This window comes from Borostomias antarcticus (assembly GCF_949987555.1).
Source record: "Borostomias antarcticus genome assembly, chromosome: 12".
Classification (NCBI taxonomy): Eukaryota; Metazoa; Chordata; class Actinopteri; order Stomiiformes; family Stomiidae; genus Borostomias; species Borostomias antarcticus.
In genome coordinates, this window is record NC_140245.1 from 9,542,242 (window position 1) to 9,564,018 (window position 21,777).

The 21,777-nt window shown below is 44.9% G+C and overlaps 1 protein-coding gene across 1 annotated transcript in view; it reads left to right on the plus strand.

Moving 5' to 3' along the window:
- Positions 1-345: 345 nt before the first annotated feature.
- The window catches only part of LOC311315689 (zinc finger E-box-binding homeobox 1-like), a gene marked incomplete at its 3' end in the record, with an annotated part of 66,708 nt that continues 45,276 nt past the window's right edge, over positions 346-21,777 (plus strand). Inside the window, exon 1 of the mRNA XM_084446393.1 lies at positions 346-424. Coding sequence (XP_084302519.1) covers positions 367-424 — 58 coding nt within the window. The 5' untranslated portion in view covers positions 346-366. The remainder of the gene's footprint in view (positions 425-21,777) is intronic.

Consider the following 21,777-nt stretch of genomic DNA (forward strand, 5'->3'; position numbering starts at 1 on the left):
TTTTTCAAGAACAAAAGCAACGAGGGTTGTCACTTGTCGACTTGTTACCTGTAAAACACCTTGTCATATTCTATTCGCCCAGTCACAGTCTGCCCGGTCTGGCCGGGGCAGAGAACCGAGCATCTGCGCAAACTGTGCAAGGGGTTGGGCGCGGAGCAGAAGGGGGAGGGCCGGCAGAGACATGTTCAGCCAGTAGGAGGGACCACGTTCTGAGGTGTTCGAGAAGGTGATGTCGTAAAGCAGAGAGTGTCGTAAACCAGGTGCAAGGGAGGGAGGTGGGAGGTGGAGTGGAGAGAGGAGGGGTACTGGGTGGGTGGGGGGGGGGGTGACTCTCGGCTGCATTTATTCAGACAGAGCGAAAGGATCATGGCGGATGGCCCCAGGTGTAAGCGCAGAAAACAGGCGAACCCGAGGAGGAATAGCGGTAAGTCAAACTCCCCCAAACCGACAAGAATCGATTCAGTGAGATGGACTTCGAGCTCTTCTATTTTCACAACTGTTGTTTCGCCGACTTTTGGACTTTTGGAAGCGCGCTTTATGGAGTTAAAGTGCTGTGAAGTGGCTAGCAAGCCTATATTCCAATGCGGTGTACCGTTATAGGCTACCTGGCTCTATTCTCTCTCTCCGCCTAGCGGTTCACGGGCTGTGTGAGTGAACCGTTATACGCTCCCATCCTGTAGGTTGGAGGGGAGCGCCTGCCTTTCTGATGATCACTTTGCTTTATGTTTGCTCAACTATTTTGTTATTCGGATCTGTTGCAGTGTGCCGAAAGCTGCTATTCGTGATTAAGTTGTTCGCAAAGCTTTTGTTTTACCCAGAGATAACAACTTGTGGGATAGCTTTAACGTAAACACTGTGCTGGCTAAACTTACATTTGCGCTTGCAAGTTGCTGTTTTTCAGTTCAGTGAAACATAACTTGCCACCGTCTTTCAGGTCGACCACATGAAATGTTATGTGTGTGTGTGTTTGGCTCACCGCTGATCCGAGTCCAGACTTGAGGCACGTTAGCCTCTAGTCCTACTGTTATTATTTCATATCATGCGGTGTTCTTTCTGGACCACCCCTCACAACGAAGCAGGTTGAGGTTGAATATTTTTGCTAAATAAGGTAAGAACTGATTGTTTCATTTCAATGAAGAATAACATTACGCTTCACTCTTCCGACTTGGTTACATCGTCTGGTTTTTATGCATATTCCTTAGGTAAAATATTTGCATATAAAATGCTAGCTAACTTTATCTCTGCCGTTGCGTAACGTAACTCTACTTCCATTTGCGGAAGCCTACCTGCGGGTTCCAATTCTGGGCACCGCAAACGATGCAGCAAATGCGCTGCACACTATAAAAAGAATGCATTTCAACAACAGCACGAGGTGGACACGAGGGGGGTAGCTATGTGAACGGCATCGTGATTAGGGTAGTTAGGTGGATGAAATTAGAAGGTTCTTTCTTCTTTTGATGGATTATTGGTGGGAATTAGTTTTGTTATAGGCCTAAGCATACAAAGAGTGGGATATGCATCGATTAGAATAGAATCGATTGAGTTCGCAGCCTGAAATAAAGTTTTTAGGTTTATCGTCAAATAGTGGGTTCAACTTTAAATTTAGTCTGAACCATAAAGACTGGCTCTCATTGGATAGCTGCGTACCTGTGGTACACGTTCCTCCCCGTTTTCACGGTACCAGCCAATAATAACGTATTTTAGGTACCGTTATGTGGATCTTATTGAGCCGAGGGCTGGAAAGCACCTTTTCCTTGCTGCCTCTGACGACACGAGTGTGACACGGTGATCCGGAGCCGTGTGCCGCCCAGCGTCCGCGAGGAGCCATCATCAACATGTTTACCTGAACAGGAACAACGGGGCTGATAAATGTCCTATAAAATACCTGCGGCTCTATTCTTTGTACAAATTGTGCGAGGTAGTTTTAGACCTGTATTTCTTTAAGGGCAGACGAGGAAAAGACTCCTAAACGCTGCATCAAATGGCAACTTGTGCAGGTAGAAAAAAATATGATTTTTAGTTCACCCATGCATGTCAGCTTCTGTGTATCTACTTCGTTCTCGTGGGATGATTTTTTTTTCGCCATTAACATGCGTGATGTCCATTTTTTGCATGTTGCAGATAATGGTTTTGTTCCGTTTTTCTTTTTGTCGAGCGAGCTGATGAGCGTTCCGCCCTGTCTCCGTAGCAGGGAAGAATAGGTTGACGGAAAGAGAAAGTGGTGCATAAGGTGGTTGCCAATGGCTCCGTTATTTTCAGCTATAGCCTAGCCTACACAATATGCTTTGCAGCTGTACACCCTAATGTTTCCAAACACTGTTTTTTTTCCCCAACTGTTATGCAATTTCCTGAGCGGTCCGTGGAATGGCGGTCTGTACCGTTACTGCATTGAAGGCGGGGTTGCTGTTTTTTTATGTAGGAGATGGCCAGGTATGCAAGGTGATGCAACACCTTTTATAGGTGCTCCAAATCATTTTGCTTTTATATTTTCGTGCCGTTATTAAGCTTAGACATGATTCTACTGTTGGTGTTGAAATTTAATTTCAACACGGAACATTTACGGCCGAATATAGCCTATTTATCATCGGAACAGCACTGCTCTCCGTGTAACGGTGCACGATGAAGATGGCAAAGGTGCTCTGTCACCGTCCATCACGTTGCAAGGCGTGTTTCATCACACCATTCTGTTTTAGCTTGAACCAGTACCAGCCTATTTGCTTCTGAGAATTCTACATTTATTATTTCATTTTCATAATGTAGTCTTTTTCATTAGGCTATGTTGTTGATTTTCCCATTTTGATTTTGATTTAAATAAACATCTGATCTAGGCTATTTTACTGTTAGTCATGTGCATCTTTACATGTAAAATAGATATTGTATGTTTCAGATAAATAATATACCCTAATCACTAATGATGATGGTATGTCGGCATGTGTGTAGGAATCTGTGTTTTGTGTGTGTGCTTTGCTCCGTTTTGATTGAATTTATTTACTCCAGAGTAGATGAAATATAAAAACCAGAGATCAAATTCCTGTTCAATGCCGCCAGAAAAGTATAGCCTAGCCATAATAACCTCTGAAGTTATGCAGTCCTAAGACATCTGTCTTCAGGGCGTCCAGGAATGTGCAGCTCTCTGCATGAGGAGGACACCTCTACAAAGTGACAGTTGGCCCGCCGCGAGGTCCCTCCCACCAGCTCTGAGACTAGCGACCCGCTAGGAAACATTACCGGGGCTGTAAAGTTTAGCGTCTGGGACTGCGTTGGTAGTACGGGGGTTAACGTGACTGCTTTTGTCACAGCCTCGTCACACAACACCACCTCCCGCCCTCTCTCTCTCCGTCTCTCTCTCTCTTTAAAGTGCTGCGTGAGCTCTCTGGCTTCGCCGTAATCAAACACTGCAGTTTGGGAGTGGAGGAATGTGGCCTCGTGTTAACATACCTCGCAGTATAAACACAACGCCCTCCCGGCACCCATGGCTCTCCAGCCAGCCGACCAGAACTGTTGATCCCGGACCCGGGGAGGCAGTAGCAGGCAACACCACATAGCTGAAGGAGCACAATCACCAGGCCAAGATGGTTTCGGGGTAGTTGTGCTGCTAAAGTTTTTATTTTTATTTTTATTTTTTACAATTTTTAGGTTAGAATCATTTGATAGCGGTGATTTTATTGTTCAAGTCGTGTTGTTTGCTGGGACTTTGGTTAGACAAGCCGTTTTGCAGAGGAGGTGGAAGTGATTACACCAGATTGCCTTAGGTGACCGGTGACCACAGAAGCCCTCGGTGTGTGTTGTTTGACCTTTGACCCCGGCAGAAGCAAAATCCCACTTTCTCCTAACCTGAAGCCTGAGGCAGAGTGTGTGCGTGGATGTGTGTGTGTCCATGTAATGAATGGGTCCCCCTCTGGCATGACAAAGCACAACAGGGTGTCCCGAGCACAAACCCCTCCTCCTCCCTTTTATGGCTGATGAAGGGGCAGGCTCATCTGAAATAGTGAGAGGGTGCTGCTGTGACTAATTTGTGTGTGTGTGGGCGTGTGTGTGTGTGCGTGTGTGTGGGAAGGTGGGAAACTTCTCCTTTCCTCCAGGCTTTCCATAACAACACGGCCCTCATTGGTTGAGATTAGCATGAATTAACGTGCGCCTGAAAGACCAACAGCATTTGTTCTCTGTGATTCTTGTATTCAGTTATGAGAGATGAACAAGCCAGATAACTAGCTCTCTCTACAGCGTTCAGTATGTATGAGATCTGGATGAGGTCTGTATGAGTGTGGATGAGGTCTGGATGAGTGTGGATGAGGTCTGTATTAGGGATGTGCGCAGCGACTATTTTCACTGACGACTAGACGGTGGTTTTGTAACCGGTTACACGACTAGTCTAAAAACAGGATTCCCAAGTTTCTACAACAAGTGCTATTTAGAAAAATTTAGGATGTTTCTCAAACTCTGCAAGCTAAGATGCATGCCTATTCTTGATGTTTCCCAACCACTCAGCGGCAGCCAATTTGCACGCTTTGCGCAGGGCTGTCACACTGTTTGCCAGTGCAAAACAGTAGTTCAGCCTGTTCTACAGCTTATTACTTAGCAAAGATATCAATGTGATTTATTTTGTTGAAGAATAATTAATTAATTGAAGAAGAGTAGGCTAGCCTATAGCCTGTAATGTTTCAATAGGCTAAAACTAGATTTCACATAAAGACCGCGGATGTCAGAGAGGGCAATAACGTTCGAAGGCAAATTTATTCCAACATTGGTCCACAAAGAATGATGCAAATAATATAGTAAAAGAAATAATAGCCTTCTGTGCAAATATAATGTTTTATATGGACCTGCTTACTGTGCAAATATAATGTTTTATATGGACCTGCGTGTCTGCAATAAAGTTCCTCTATCTTTATAACCAACATTCAGCGGAAGCCAATTTTCACTCGTTGCGCATCTCACTCCAAGTCTGGTTTGGCTATTTAAAACACGGAGTACTTTGTGACAGTTGCTTGGATGTATACTAGTATGCATAAACCTATGTTTTGCGAATTTAATGGTCTGCCTCCTTCAGAGTTCAACTCGGCAATTAGGCTGTGAAAGCGGGCGCGCCTCTTGGAATCTAGTCATATGCCTATTGTTGCACAGATTTCCGTCATGTCTTGACTTTCACAAACCAAATGATTAGGCTACATTAATTAATATGAACACACTTTAGTGACAATGTCCTGTGCAACCCTGATCATTGAATAGCATAAGTTAAATTACTATAATATTAAAGACCGCGGATGTCAGACGATAGGCTACGTATTACGCGTATAGGCGCCAAATCCAGAGCTCCCATACAAAAGGAACGCAGCATAAACAATAGGGATTGCGCAGATGAATGAATGAGGGGACTAATTATTTAAGTCTTTTTATAAATATTTTTATCTAATTCTATTATATTTCATTTAATCGACTATTATTTCTTAAACGACTAGCAAAAGCCGCACCGTTTAGTCGTTTAAACGACTAGTCGTGCACATCCCTAGTCTGTATGAGTGTGTATGAGGTCTGGATGAGTGTGGATGAGGTCAGACACTCACAGGAGAAGATATCAGCCTGTTCTGTTGAAATGCTGTGTCATTGTGATGCACAACAGGATTTTAGGTACATGATGCCACACGAAGATGACGCAGCCAAGTAACTTCTGCAGCGCAACTGTTGAAATGGCTCATTGGCTATGACTACTATATCAGTGATACCAGGCTTAAAGCACAGAAGCCTAGACTAATGTAATAATGTATGAATACATTATTACTATATATCAAGGAAGCACAACAGTGTTCATGTAGCTAAATCGAGTAGGGGCTGCCTAGGTCTGATGCCATAGGTCAGAATTATTACATTTTATAAAGAAAAATAACTATTTTACCACAAACAGTATTTTAGACATCATGTTATATTGCGAAGCAGAGTGAGTGTTGAGCCTGAACCTCACTTCCGCCCTCTGACACAGATCTCATAGAGGTGTAATCTGTCATGCCAAACACACACTCCTCCACATCTCCACACACACTCCAAACATACACTCCGCACACACACACACACACACACACACACACACACACACACACACACACACACACACACACACACACACACACACACAAACCTCTCTCTCTCTCTCTCTCTCTCCTCTCTCTAACCACACACTCCAAATATATACTCCACACAGACACACACACACACACTCTCCTCTCTCTAAACACACACTCCATATGTCCTCACACACATCTCCACACACACCCCAAACACACTTCAGGGTTCAGAGTTAACAGAATAGCTCAGCGTTAGGAAGGGAAATTGGACGGCCTAATTCTGATTTCAAAAAATGTGAAAGAGCCTGCTGCTTTGATATTTGTGAAAACCTGGTCAAAATAGTCAACCACGGAACTTTCCTACTGCTGGTGTGATTTGATAGAGGGTTGGACTGCTGGTGTGATTTGATAGAGGGTTGGACTGCTGGTGTGATTTGATAGAGGGTTGGACTGCTGTAACTGTTGTTACAATTTCCCAGGATCCCCCAAAAACACAATGACAGTAATTGCATACCCTACATGATGCTGTTGTCTCACTCTGTCGTTCTGTAATTCGTCATCCTCGTTCAGATGCCTGAATATTGGAATAGCAGATACTCCTCTGGGGCATTCTTGAGATGGAAAGCTATTGTGGTGTTAGAGATTAGCAGTGAAAGAAGGCCTAGTGGGAGAGAATAGGTCTAGTTAGCTGTGCTGCTGACCCACCTCCTCTCCTACCACACAGTTTGTCAAAAGAAAGAAGCCTATTCAACAGGCCTGTGTGTGAGAGAAAGTGTGTATGTTCTTGTGTGTGTGCGTGTCTGTGTATGTGGGAGTGTGTGTGTGAGAGAGAGAGAGAGAGAGAGAGAGAGAGAGAGTGTGTGAGAGAGCGAGTGTGTGTGTGTGTGTGTGTGAGAGAGTGTGTTTGTATGTATGACAGAGAGAGAATTTGTGTGTTTGTGTGAGAGAGAGAGAGTGTGTGTGTATCTGTGAGAGAGTGTGTATGTGTGTGTGTGCGTGAGAGAGAGAGAGTGTGAGTGTGTGTGTGTGTGTGTGAAAGAGAGAGTGTGTGTGTGTGTGATGGAGAGTGTGTGTGTATGAGTGTGTGTGTGTGTGTGTGTGAGAGAGAGTGTATGAGTGTGTGTGTGTATGAGTGTGTGTGTGTGTGTGTGTGTGATAAAGGGAGCCTCTTTCTCACTCTGCTGGTGGGAAACCCTTGTTTTCGTTCCCAGCAGCAGCAGGCAGCAGCAGCTCATTTGCATATCCTCCCATTCTGTCCTGCTGCTGGCCCCTGAACACACACACACACACAGACCCACCTGCCCTCACACATCAGATCTCCAAACTGAGCCTTTTCTTCTCACCATGTTGTCTGGCTGGCGTGGGAGTGTTTGATAAGCGCGTTGTGTTGCCCCGGTGTATGAAACGCACTGTATAAATAAAAAAGTTTGACTTGATGAAGTTAAGAGCCTCGGCATGTTTCAAATACCCTCCGGTCCCCTTTGGTGTTCTGAAACGCTCCCGTTTCTTGGCCTGCAGTACTGAGAACGGTTAGCGTTTGTCTTCATAAAGGGCCCGGTTGTTCACATCCCAAAAGCTCTGACCCTATTTACACAGTGAGCGCAGATGATAGCTCAGAAATGATAGCTCAGAGATGATAGCTCAGAAATGATAGCTCAGAAATTATAGTTTAGAAATTATAGCTCAGAAATGATAGCTCAGAGACGATAGCTCAGAGATGAAAGCTCAGAGCTAGCGTGTTGAGTGCCCAGAGGGCTGAGATGTAACAAGGAAGCTTCCTGACTAGAGAGAGAGACTGGAGGATATAAGTTAAACGGTTTTAAGGCACTTCGCGGAGGCAACTTCGCCTCCACGTCGTGCCTTAAAACCGTTTAACGCACACCTACTCGTTGATTATCCCGCTTATACCATGGCCCCACATGCCAAAGACAAATAAATATATGCCATTTACTCGCATTTTCTACATTAAAATATAAAGAAATGTTATTTATGTTTTGCTCATTGCTGAGTGTCATTATAGTCCCTCACTGCTAAATCACGTTGCTATTGAATTACAAATTGAATATCATATTTCTTGGAGGAACAGCGATGACATCCAATAGTTAACATGGGTTTGGAACCGTAAGTGAAATGGAAAGTGTCCATTACCTTTTCTTTCAGCAATGTCTCTCAACCCTGGATACGACCTAGCAACTAAACAATGAGCCTAGCAACCCAAACTGGCTAATTCCATAGCCTACTGTACCCATATATCTATGACTGTAGCTACCTGATATTGCTAGATAGCAATGAGCGAAGTGTATATCACTGTCAGTCGTATCTTACGTTCATTGCGAGTTGATTTGTGAGGACGGGCTGTGTCATATCATTCTGTGAAGCAACAGGGTACTAGAATCCAGCAATTGCCTCTTCACACTGTGATATATTTGGATGCCTTATATACTGTAAATGAATAAACGAGGCGGATACCGTTTTCCATACGTCTGGCTCCTTTTACTGCAACTTAGACTGACGTTACAAAATCATACCTGGCTACTACACCACTAACGTGCACCACCACGTTATAACACGAAGTGAAAAAACTGTTTTTGATTTGGGGACAGTGAGGTGTCTGGCTATCATAAAGAGTTTGTTGGCAAATAGATTTGACAACTGGACAATGGATGCGTTGCACAGCAAATATGCAGTATCCTACACTTCGTTCATGGCTAGCTAGCAATGGTACAGCAGGCTATGGGATTAGCTCATTTGGGTTGCTATCAAAGCCGGCGCATTAATTTACATCGGTAATTAAACTTCAGCCGATCTACGTGTGCGTATACAGGGTTTTAACGCACGTCTGCTGGCCAATCAGAAAATAGTATTAACCCAGGCCATGGTATAATTGCATTTGTCTCCTTCGGTTGTGGATTTGACACTTGAGCCTGTTATTTTTATTGGAGAAGACAATGAGACAGACAGAGAGACAGAGGTTGGAGGAGACAGACATGAAGGAAGACAGAAAGAGAGAGAGAATAGAAAGAGAAGAGGATGGGGAAAGAAAGACAAGATGAAAGAATGACAGAGAGAGAGAGAATAGAAAGAGAAGAGGATGGGGAAAGAAAGACAAGATGAAAGAATGACAGAGAGAGAGAGAATAGAAAGAGAAGAGGATGGGGAAAGAAAGACAAGATGAAAGAATGACAGAGAGAGAGAGAGAGAGAGAGAGATGAGAGATATGAGAGGAAGGCATTGGGTAAGAATGACCGATAGGAATAGCGAGACTGCCCAGGAGGCCTGGTCCAGCTCAATGTCTCCGTGGAGATTAATCTGTGGTCGAACAAGTGTGGCTGAATGGAGCCATGTTCTCTGAGGAGACCCCACGAGTAACAGAGAAGAGCACATGTTTGTGTGTGCATGTGCGTTTGTGTGTGTGTTTGTGTGTGTGGTTATTGAATTCGAGGTGATGGCAGCTAATTGGCCCCTCCAGAGGTTGTGTGAATAGTCGTGTCTGGAGAGGTTGTTGATGAGGGTGTTAAGGTAAAGAAGAGGGACCTTGGCTCCGGTGTGTGTGTGTGTGTGTGTGACAGAGAGAGAGAGAATGTGTGTGAGAGTGTTCTCAGAGACTTGCTCCGGAGGGGAATCCCACATGTCCTGATGAATTACAACAGATCAGATGTACGAGGCTGAACACGCTCACACAGTAGTCTAGACAGACAGTCAGCGCTGCCCGGAGAGATGCTGTAATGCTGTTGTGTTACACACACTCTTTGACCCAGCCAGGCAGAAGGTCTCCGTCTCTGCCTGGCTGAGCTCCAGATGTGTCTCCACAAACACGATCATTACCTCTCCTCACAGTTTCCTCTGTTGTTGTTGTTGTTGTTGTTGCTGTTGTTGTTTTATCTGTTACCTTTCTAATGAAAGTTAGTTGGTTTGTCCTTCAAATCAGAAAATAATATCTGACTTCTGATGTCTGTGATTTTGTTGAGGAAAGATGTTGGCAGTTGTGGAGGATTATTGCGCTAGGCTAGGCTAGGCTACGCTAGGCTAGCTGCTCCATCAGTGGAGGGATGTGGGCTGTGGACCATTTTAGGTCTGGCTCTCTCACTGTTTCCTTGTAGGGCTTTAATACCTGCTTCCCAGAATGACTCTGGCTCCCTCTACCTTCCCAGAGAATTACACTGGATTAATGGACCTGGTCTGTTCTCCACCTCCACACACAAACACACACACACACACACTCCCATGGGGTCTACGACCAACACTTGGTGAGTGTGTGTGTGCGGTGTGTGTGTTTGTTAACAGCAAAGGAGGGGCTGTCGCCCACACACACACACACACACACACACACACACACACACACACACACACACACACACACACACACACACACAGTACTGCTGCCATAGCTACAAGTACAGATATACTGTACCTGCTAATTGACTGTAATGCAGTGTACAGTAAAGTATCATTGTATGTATTGAGGCTCAGTACCAGCGGTGCGTTTGTTGCAGGCTAACAAAGTGCTTATTAGCTGATATCATTCGTACAGGTGCAGATGCAAGGTGCTTAAATTTTACTGTGTGTCAGCTGGATTTGATGAAGGTAGTTAGTGATGTTCTCTCCACTGCCCCCTCCTCTCCCTTCCTCCCCTCTCCTCCACTCCCCTCTCCTCCACTCCTCTCTCCTCCACTCTCCTCTCCTCACCTCCCATCTTCTCTCTTCCTCTCCTCTCCCCTCTCCTGTGTTTCCCAGTGATTCTGGAGCTAGCTTGACTAGTGTGTCTTTGCGTTAGCCTGTGGCACAGGATTGTTTGTTTTTAGTGAGTGATAGGCTCATTAGTAGCTAGTCCCTTTGTGTGTGTGTGTGTTTTTGTGTGTGTGTGTGCGCGTGCGTGTGTGTGTGTGGCCTTGTGAATATGTGTGCGTGTCCCCCCCCTTCTTCTCCACTTCACACCCCTTGCCACCCCTTTGCCAACTCCCAACTCCCCCCCCCCCCCCCCCCCCGCCCTATTACCCCCCGACCCCCCCTGCAGCGGAGCAGGTGCGTCTGGTCTGCGCTCCTATTAAAACCGCTGCTTTCCATAAAACCCTCCTCGCGTTGTGAGCCTGGAGAACGGCCTTCGGGACAATGACAGGTTAACACGCTCGGAGGAGGACAGCAATATCTCTGACAGATCGCTCACACTGGACGTAGACCCCACCCACCGCTAGCTCACTCTCTCGGTGTCTATCAGGGGTGCAGACTTGTCACCTTTAGGCGAAAATATAAGTTTTTGATCCAAAGTAGGTCATTTGTTTGATCTGTGTATGTATGGGTTTGCATGTTTGTCACCTTTTTCACCTGTGATCGGTTTGCACCTCTGGTCTATATGAGTCCAGGAGTTAGTCTGTTCCTGTTTATCGACCGTTCATCAGGGGTTTAAATGGTGAATTGTCCCTCCGATGAAAATATGATAATATGAAAATTGCTCCCAATGAGCAGGCTAGCACCTTGCATGGCAGCTGCTGCCATTGGTGTGTGAACGTGTGTGTGTGAATAAGAGGCCATTATAAAGCGCTTTGGATAAAATGCGTTATATAAGTGCAGTCCCTTTACCATTTACCATTATATGACATTGCAGAAGTGATGCCACCAACTTTTCCTGCGTGTCTGCTCTGCATACTGTGTGTGTGTGTTTGAGAGAGAGAGAGAGAGAGAGAGAGAGAAGCCTTTGTAATCATGAAGATAAAATCGCTATTTACATGCAGCAACAAACACCATAATCCTCAGATTCCACTATACCCTCCAGACTCCAGGAGTGTGTCACACACACATACACACACACACACACACACACACACACACACACACACACACACCCACACACACACACACACACACACACACACACACACATACACGTACACTAACACAGTGCTGGGAGATGGGTTCAGAAGGGAACACAAGGACAGGCAGGATCCTCCAAACACAGTTTAGCAAATGTCAGACGCATTCTGAGAGACTTCTGAAATGTCACCCCGGCCAGGCAAACCCTCCGGGGGGGGGGGGGAGAGAGAAAGAAACGGAAGAGAGAAACACATTTCTACTACAATAAACAGGGAATAGCTATAATGTACACAATGGGCTACTGTACCTAACAGCCTCGGCTTTATATTAATTAGTGTTTAAATATATGAAATGTTTCCCACTGCACTCTAGCTCTGCTATGGATAGACCTAGCATGATAGAACATAGACCTAGCTTTCAGTTTCCGCTCAGGGACCTCCTCAGTGAGGTGATAAAATGTCAGTGCAACGCCTCATCCTGGCACGTCGGCCCTGTCTACTGTCTAAACAAGATGGCCGCCGGCGGTCCTCCTAGCTGTGTCCTCATCGCACCCCGACCCAAGCAGTCCAGTCAGGCGTCTAATATAACGGTCCTATTAGCATATGGAGAGCCTGTCCTCCTGGTTCTGGGCCACTTCAATATGACGCCCCCCCAACCCTCCTCCCCCCACACACACAATCACACTCCCCCGAGCACCTCTGCCAGCTTTCTAGTGCCCCTGCCACCGCGCCCTGCCGCGGGGTACCGCTCTCGCCAACAGACACGCCAGACCTCGCCGGCGCCCGCGTGGGTGATCCTCATTCGCTCATTACGCAACCTCCAGCCTCCCTGCGCCAGCCGGGGGGCCAGGGGCCAGGGCGCAGCCCCCGCATAGCTTGTGCTCGCCGCTGCCAACCGCCCTGATGGACAGTACAATGAAGCCGCCGCTGCTCAGATGCCGGTCCTGGCAGGCGGGGCTCCGCCCTGTCAGTCGTACGGTTGATTGGGTGGTTTGGCGTCGGTGTTTTGGTGTGAAGTAGTCGCCTGGTGGATCGAGAGGGGAGTGAATGAGGAAGCAACAGTTGTCTACTATCCATATTCAGTATCATGCCGCCCTGCGTTTTTGAGAAGCTTTTCTTGTGAGTTACTTGGACTTGGACTGTCCAAATAATGTAATATTATTCTCCATAAACTATTCCTGCATATTTCATTTTATTTTTTTCTTGCAATCAATTGAGTTGCTTTTAAAGGACTTGGTTGAATGCCGAGTGACCCACAAACTGTCGTTCATTTGCTCTTGGGGATCTTGTGCTTTGTTCATTAGGCCAGTTGGGGATCTTGTGCTTTGTTCACTAGGTCAGTTGCAGTCGGAAAGAAACTCTTTTTGTGTCTACAGGTTTTTGTCCTGATGGACCACAGCTGACTGTTGGTGTATCTAGCCAGTTAGCTAGCCAGTTGCTACATGGAATTTAAACAATGGCTTTGTTTAGTCAGGACTGTTTACCCTGAGCTCAGGTCAAACCCCCCAGTATGAAAATGAGCGTCTGTTTAGCCTAGCATAGCACATCCCAGTACACAGGCCTGGTTAGCCTAGCATAGCACATCCCGGTACACAGGCCTGGTTGGCCTAGCATAGCACCTCCCAGTACACAGACTCACAGGCCAGCCCTGCAGGCATGTCTGTCTGACTGAAGACACACACGGACACACACATGCACACACACACACGGACACACACAGACACACACACACACACACACACGGACACACACAGACACACACACACACACGGACACACACACGGACACACACACACAGACACACACGCACACACACACACGGACACACACAGACACACACACACACACGGACACACACAGACACACACGCAGACACACACAAACACGGACACACACAGACACACACGCGCACACACACACACGCACACATGCACACGCACGCACGCACACACACACACACACACACACACACACACACACACACACACACACACACATACCGCTACAGGATCTTTTTCCTATAGGCTATCCAAGCAGTAGTAGGCTACCAGTATTTCTATAAAGTGTCTCATGAAAAATAACTATATGTTACAGGTATATATTTATAATATATAGGATCCTATAGACTAAAGTGTGTATGAAATTCTCTGCTGTATTGCCCTGGGAATCATAAACTGCTCAGTGTGTGTGTGTGTGTGTGTGTGTGTGTGTGTTTGTTTGTGTATGTGTTTGTTTGTGTATGTGTGTGTGTACATGTGTGTGTGAGTACGTGTGTGTGATGTGAATGTTGAGTGACTGAGAGTATGGCCATCTAATCATCAGCACACACATGTACGCACGCACACACACACACACACACACACACACACACACACACACACACACACACACACACACACACACACACACACACAAGGTCTACCTGTTGTGCACATACAGCATTAGACACACACATTCATTATTGATAAGAGGATTGATAAGAGTGGTTTCCTGTGCTCGGCTTCCTGCTTGCAGCAAAAGTAAAATTAGAATAAACATTACATCAACAGCAATTAATCGGACACTGCTGATGTGATGCATTTGTACATTTCACAACTTCTATTTATATTTTCATATAGCAGACTAACTCTAGCCGGTAGAGGCTGACTGCATCATTGGCCTTACAGCTTAGTCTAATAATTTCTCTCAATACAGATGATGCACACCGTGAACAATAGCTTTTAAAATAATTTTGCCCCCACAGAAATGATTTTATCAAGTCAAGATTTATTTGTAGCATGCCACATCATACAGGTCCAATGAGCATGTTTTTTCGTCAGCTACCAGATAGGGCACACACTAAGTGGGCCAAAGGAAAGGAAGAAATACACGTTGAGCCACAATACTGTATGTACAACAGAGATCCATGGCTTTCATGTTAAACAATGCTGTTTTTTAAACCACAACAATATGTACAACAGTGCAATACTGCTATAATGCTATCTAGTGGGCTGCAGGTCAACAGTGCAATACTGCTATAATGCTGTCTAGTGGTCAGGTGTAAATGCATGGCCTTCAAAAGGATCACTGTGCAATAGTGCAATAATGTAATGTTGTAATAATGTAAGCGCAATGTAATCTAATGTAATAGTGTTATCTAGTATATACAATAGTGCGATAATGCCATCTAGCAGAATTGGCTAGAGGCTATATGGGTTAAAAACCATTGTTAAATATGAAGCCAAATATACTTTTATTCACAGTGTTACCATTAAATCCTGTGTGGTCCCATTAGGATGTAAACCTCTGTATTGGTTTCAGTAGATGAACATAGTACTGAATGTACAGTAAAGTACAGTGAACAGAATAGCATTTTGGCTCTATATAATCCCCAAGAGCTCTCTGCATGATTAGATTGATATAGGACTACTGTACCTGATGTGTATCCATGGGTATGTGTGTGTGAGCGTGTGTGTGTGTGTGTGGGTGTATGTGTGTGAGTTGTTAAAGGACTGCAGTACCAAATGGTTATCTGTTTGTTTGTGGATTACAGTACTTGATGTATATCTGTTTGGCTGAGTATAATAATACTATGGGGCGTGGCTGAATGGAAATAACTGAAGTGTTGATGCAGATGGGAGAGGATGTGCAGTTTATTATAGACCCCATGCTTCTGGAAAAGCAGTGTTGGGTTGATTGAGTCAGATGTTAAAGGTGCTTGGATAGATAGCCTGACAGAGAACCTGCACTCTCTAGATAGAACACTGCAGAACTGGCTCCCAATACAGTTTGAAATAGTTTGGTTTTCTTAAATGCAGCTTCTTCACTCTTGTCCAGCGCAATAGAACCACCAGTGAGCTGTTCTCAAATATGCACCCCCCCCCCCCCCCCCCCAACGCACCTGACTAGGGCTGGGCAACAAAGTCGCTACAGCAATATAGCTCAATATTTTTTTTTCTGTGATGTATTGATTTTCCGCGGTAAGGTATCGATATATATAAAAAAAATATATAGATATTTTCTAAATTTTATATATATAAATATATATAAAAATGTCCACAAGGAAATTATACAGAACAAGACAGGGAATAGATATAGAAAATTAAGGATGCAATTCAGTCATAGATTAAAATGTTTACATTCCTCCACCCTCAGGATCAACTCCAGGAAGCGGGGGATGGCAGTTGTATTTTCAGCTGTATATTCAAATTTGAATTATGTAGAGTATCGCAATGTATCGCAATATGTATTGTATCGTATCGTATCTCAATGTATCGTGACACGTATCGTATCGTGAGCCATGTATCGTGACACGTATCGTATCGTGAGGGCCTTGCCAATACCCAGCCCTACACCTGACGCTCATAGCACACTCAAGCAAACATTGAAGTGAGTATTTGAAGTGAGTATTTCAAATAGTATTTCAACCTGCAGGTCTGGTTCACATTCAAAACTTTACTATCTTGGTCAAAGCTAAAATCTCACTGTCTTCCTAGAGGAACGGTGCATCTCATCTGTCTCTGACAGCCGCGTTTCATCTGATCAGATTTCTCGCAGGCCTGTAATGTAGGAATATAGGGTGGTTTTGATCCTGAAAGAGTCATATGAAGATCTGATAGGGGTGAAAAACAAAGATGCACCAAAGCGCAAATACCTCAGATGTTTTTATATAAGCATCAAGCCTGTCTGTGTATGTGTCATTAGTATGTGTGTGTGCGTGTGTTTGTTTGTTTGTTTGTTGCCCTGGCCTCATTTATCAAAGAGCGTGTAAATTCTGGTGTAAAAGAGGGCGTACGACGAAAACGCGGAAAATGCACAATGTAGCGTACGACGAGAATATTTACACGCTTTTCGGATCTATCAAAAATGTCGTATGCCCTTTTCTGCACGAGAAATCCGAGACGGGCGGAGAATAGAGTGTACGCGCACGCGCCTCGTGTTCCGCCCTCTCCACGCCCAAATCCAACCATATATGGTCAAAACTATGACGGCACAACGGGGATACCCCGGAAGGAACCGACATAATATAGCGTCGAGCATTAGGACAGACAAAGACGTTTATGGAAAAACGCGGAATGAAGAGAAACTTTTCGGAGACGGAGGTGCATGTGCTTGTTGGTGAGGTCCACGCGAGGAAGACAATCCTCTTCGGAAGGTATTAATAGCCTACCTTTGTCTGTTTGCTCCTACAGCTTAGTAGCCTACTTTAGCTACGTATTGTGCATCTAGGATTTGGCATACACGGACATAGCCTACTGTAACATGTGGCTGTGAGGAAAGAGAACATTCTGTGGTAGGCTATGATTAAATTAGGACCAAACACAGGGAACAATAACGCAGATGACCACTTCATAATGTTAGAACACATTAAACATTTTCCCCTCTGGGAAATTAAGACTCATCTAAATCACCCGGTAAATCACAGCATTTAATTGACTGCCAACAGAAAAACATATCAAATGAATATGGCTGCACAATGAAATGTTTAATGCATAATCAAGTTCACAGACAAACTCAAGGAACATGATTGAAATTGTTTCTCCAGACTCTGACGTGGGGTGGGACTCAGAGGAGGGGGAGTCTGCAGTGGTCCTGGACCTGACGGTCGTGCCCCCGCGAGTTGTACCCTCCACCTCCAGCGCGCCGGCCTCCACCTTCTTATCAGCTTTGAATATATATCTTGGCAAACATAACAGAATGATGTACAAGGAGGGGACAGATACCTAGTGAAAGTACTATTGGTTGCTAGTAAAAAGACAATAACGAGGGCTTGGTATAAGGTGGAACGCCCAACCAAGGAGCAGTGGTGGGTGTTGTGGAGGAGATGTATGTTAGGGAGAGGTTCACGCATGCATTGAGGATGCAGGAAGGAAAGTTTGAAGGGAGATGGGAAAAATGGATGGATTATAGAAGGAAGTGTGATGATACCACTAATATTAAAATTGTCATATTTGAGTAAGAAAAAAAAGCTGCATGGATGGATGTACCCATAAGCTGTTATTGTAGGTTTTTATGTTTTATTGTATTGTCGTTGTATGGATGGAAAATGCTAATAAAGATTCAAAGTAAATAAGACAAAGAATATGGATCTTGGTTATGGACACACCAACAAGCCAGCCGTCACGCGCAGCGCCTGCCTCCAGTCTAGTCCCTACCCTGCTGAGCGCCGGATTCATTTAGGCTCGCATTACGCACAGGAGGACTGTCATTTATATGCTTACCAAAGAGCAAACAGGTCCACATGATCACATATTAATGACAATCTAATTGGTCAATTATTGCCGTTTGATGGAGTGCCTGCATTAAGTGTGTGACATATAGCGCGGAAGGGTTTGGGACAGCGCATAGGTACAGTTTGGGGAACAAATCCATATCGAACCATGAATGAGCCGGTTAGAGGACACGTCTAATCTTGCATTGCGATATATGTTTGTGCTGAATTGGCCTAGTAGCCTACATGATTGTGCGTTCATGAACTGTCGCTCTTATTCTCTCCGTCAAACATAGTAATTCACCGACGCACCACCGGCGTCGCCAGTTCCCCCTGTGTTCAAGAAGGGCGTAGAACACCGTGTAAATCGGTACGCCAACTGGAGAGGTGTCCTACAAAAGCGCGGAGAAAGGCGACTAAATTTTCGCCCTTACGGCTTGATAAATCGCAATGTGGGGGGGGCAAATGGCGTACGCCTGAACTCGCGAAAAAGACCGTGTAAAAGAAGGCGTACCTCAATGATAAATGAGGCCCCACTGGTCTGCGAGTGTGAGGTGTGGAAAGAGGTGCGTAGGTGTTTTTGTTTGCTGTTGTTTTGAAGCAGTCTGGCTCGGGACACGGCACTAATGAGCTAGTTAGGGGACTGTGCTCTCCAGATGTGCTCCACACTGACAGACACTAAGAGGGAGTGTGTGAATGTGTGTGTGTGCGTGTGTGTAGGAGGGGGTTCATGGGAGTCATAAAAGGTAAAGTGATATCTTGCTGCATACCTTTAATTTGTGCTGATGCTACAGAGTGCTACTCACAGTGTAACAGGGCATTTCAAACAGCCACTTACTCCTGGCTCTAAATAAATCGCTTGATAAATCTAACAATCTGCATTATACTTTTTTTTTCTTTTATATAAAAATACATTTCAGTTGTTTTCTATGTTTTTTGCATCTATTTTGTATGCAGTTTTACAGTTGTGCAGTTTTCAAAAGCATCCAGGCCAGATTTAGTAAGAGGAAAAAAACAGCAATTTAAAAAAAAAAAAAAGAAGAAAAACCTGGTTGAATAGCCGTGGTATAGCACAGTGTCTCACTCTCTATGAATGTGGATGAGTGATGTTAATAGAGTGTTGCTGGCCTCTCATTCAGGGCCCACCTCTGTCAGCCCCCCCCTCTCCTCTCCTCTCTGACTGTAATGTGTTGAATTTAGGTCAGTGCGGCAGGTGCACTAAACAAGTGCCCCCAATCACCTTAGCCTAGCAAGGTGCAGCATGTAGCCAGCGTTACCATAACGACCCGGTCCTGTCGATCATGTGACCTGACCCAGGTGAGCCGGTCTCATACTGTATCAGACAGTGCAACTGTGGCCCGGTGTTGTGGCAGTTGAGCTAGCTAAACCACCTCAGATACAGCTACAGTAGCTAAAAAGCAGCCACAGTGTTGGATATAGTCTGACCACCGTGCGTGGTATGTTACAGACACCTATCAAAGTTGAGAATAAGTCTCAGCTGGATGTTAGACTGCCCAATTAGAGTATCAAATAAAAGACTTAGGGACAAATCCACGACGGCAAACCCTGTGCAAATGAGACAAAAAATAGCATCCAATCCACAAAGCACACGCAAAGGGGGGAAAGCATTGCAAACTGCACCGATGAGCAAATAGCTCCACGGCTGCCCCAGGCTCATTTGAATGTATGCAAATTAGGTACTTCAGTGCAAAATTGCCCCAAATAAGCCTTGCGTCTGATCCACAAACACCATGAGCTAAGGGAGGTGCAAATACCGCTTTTGAAAAGCTGGTATTAACTACAGCAGTCAGTGCGCACTCTCTCCGCGCACTCTCCTTCTGTCTCTCCTCAGAAGTTTGAATGATATTTAATTGATATTGGATAATATTAAGGGAAATATATATAGAGGCGGATTTAAAAATAAGTTCTGCCATCTGCGATGTACAGACACAAACCGAACTGATATTTTCTGCAAAAAAGTACGGTCTGTCGTTTTCATTATGATCCAATCTGTGTCCTGAAATATGGAGAAAAGCTTGACACACTGGGGAAAGATACAACTATATCCAAGATCTTATATCTATATACAAGAACAAATGTAGGCTACAAAAACATTGTAATGTCATCAATAAGGCAGACTGAGGCATAGCTTTACACTCAGAAGGGTCTGATTTAATGAATCACCCAGTGGCACAGACGAAGGCTAACAATGACTCCCAAAATCAAACATAGGCTATACAGTAGGAAGAGCGAGGAGGAACGCCCACCTACAGTATTATATCCCACACAGCGCCCGCTCCCCTCCCTCTACAACCACAACCCACACACACCAACACACAAACAGCAACAACATTATAAACACGGGTCGCTACAATATGATAATATGATCTTTTCTGATTATTGGTCAAGTGCAGTAGGCGTTCACTTCGTAGGCTATCACTTTTCATGCAGCTATCTCCCTCTCTCGCTGACTGAAACTTCACTAACCCTGTCGTTTCCTTTGTGTGGATTTCTACAGTAGGCCTAACAGTAGGCTACAATAGGAAAAATAGAATTAGGGCCAAAGGTTCTATTTACAGCCACGAAAAGCAAGCAAGGCTGAACCAAGTGATGTGTGTTTTATCTATCCTCTCCATAGCCTATAGTACCAGGGACAGCGCTCTATGCTCTAGCCTAAAAGTAGGCTATGTCTCCAACATGCCAAACCAGCAAAATATAAAGACAAGAAAAAGAAACCAGCTAAATTCTGTCTTACCTTTCCTCAGTAGAGATGTAGCTACTTTGTTGCTTGTTTGTTGAACTTCCTGAGTAAACGACCCTTCCAGTCTTTTTCCTGAAATCGTTTTGCGTTTTAATCACTCGTCTACAGTGTACTGAGAGGTTCAAATCTAATAAATAGCCTACATCTCATGACAGATCAGATTAAGCTTCAAATATTTAATGGGGGAAAACTTCAAAGAAAGTGTCTCATTGCCATCTCGATGATACCTATCTCTCACCAATATTTTTTGTTTTTGCTATTTTTCTATAATGTTAGTGTAACGTTACATTTAACTTACAATAAACTGAGGGGGCTAAGCCTGACCAAGCCCCCTCGTATTGCCGGGCCAGACGTAGCCAGACGAAGGCACCGTCATGCCAGGCGAGTGCAAGAACGCGTTCATGGCTAGTTGCAATCATGGGCGCAAATTGCACACAGTTGGCAAATTTGTGGGCGTGTTTGCCCGGGCATATCATTAGAGCTAACTTCAACCCCACTTCAACCCTTACCCACCCAGTAGCCTCTCCACACTCTGTTGCCATTCGTTCCCAGTCAATGGTCGCAAATGCCTGGCCGGCGACCTTTGGCGACCTCTTCAGTGGTGATTAGCGTAGCGTATAGCTCTCTACTAGGGCTGCTTCTTCCTCCAGCATCTGGTCTTACGCCCCACAACATGGCCGCCTCTCACTGGTGGACACTAACTAGAAGGCTGTATGGCATGAAACACGTTGGGCACTGTTTTTACATTTTTTTCAAAATAATATGCCACAGATTTTAGAGTGCCTGAGATTACTGTTTGTCAACAACTAGGCCTAGTGTGTGTGTGTGTGTTAGTCTGAAACCCAACTTGCATATTCTAGTATCTCTCAGCTTGCTCAGTGCTGTGATGATGAGTTGTATTGGACATACTCCTACAGTGAGTTCAGTTATGCTTAGCTTACGGAGTGGGCTGAACGAAGG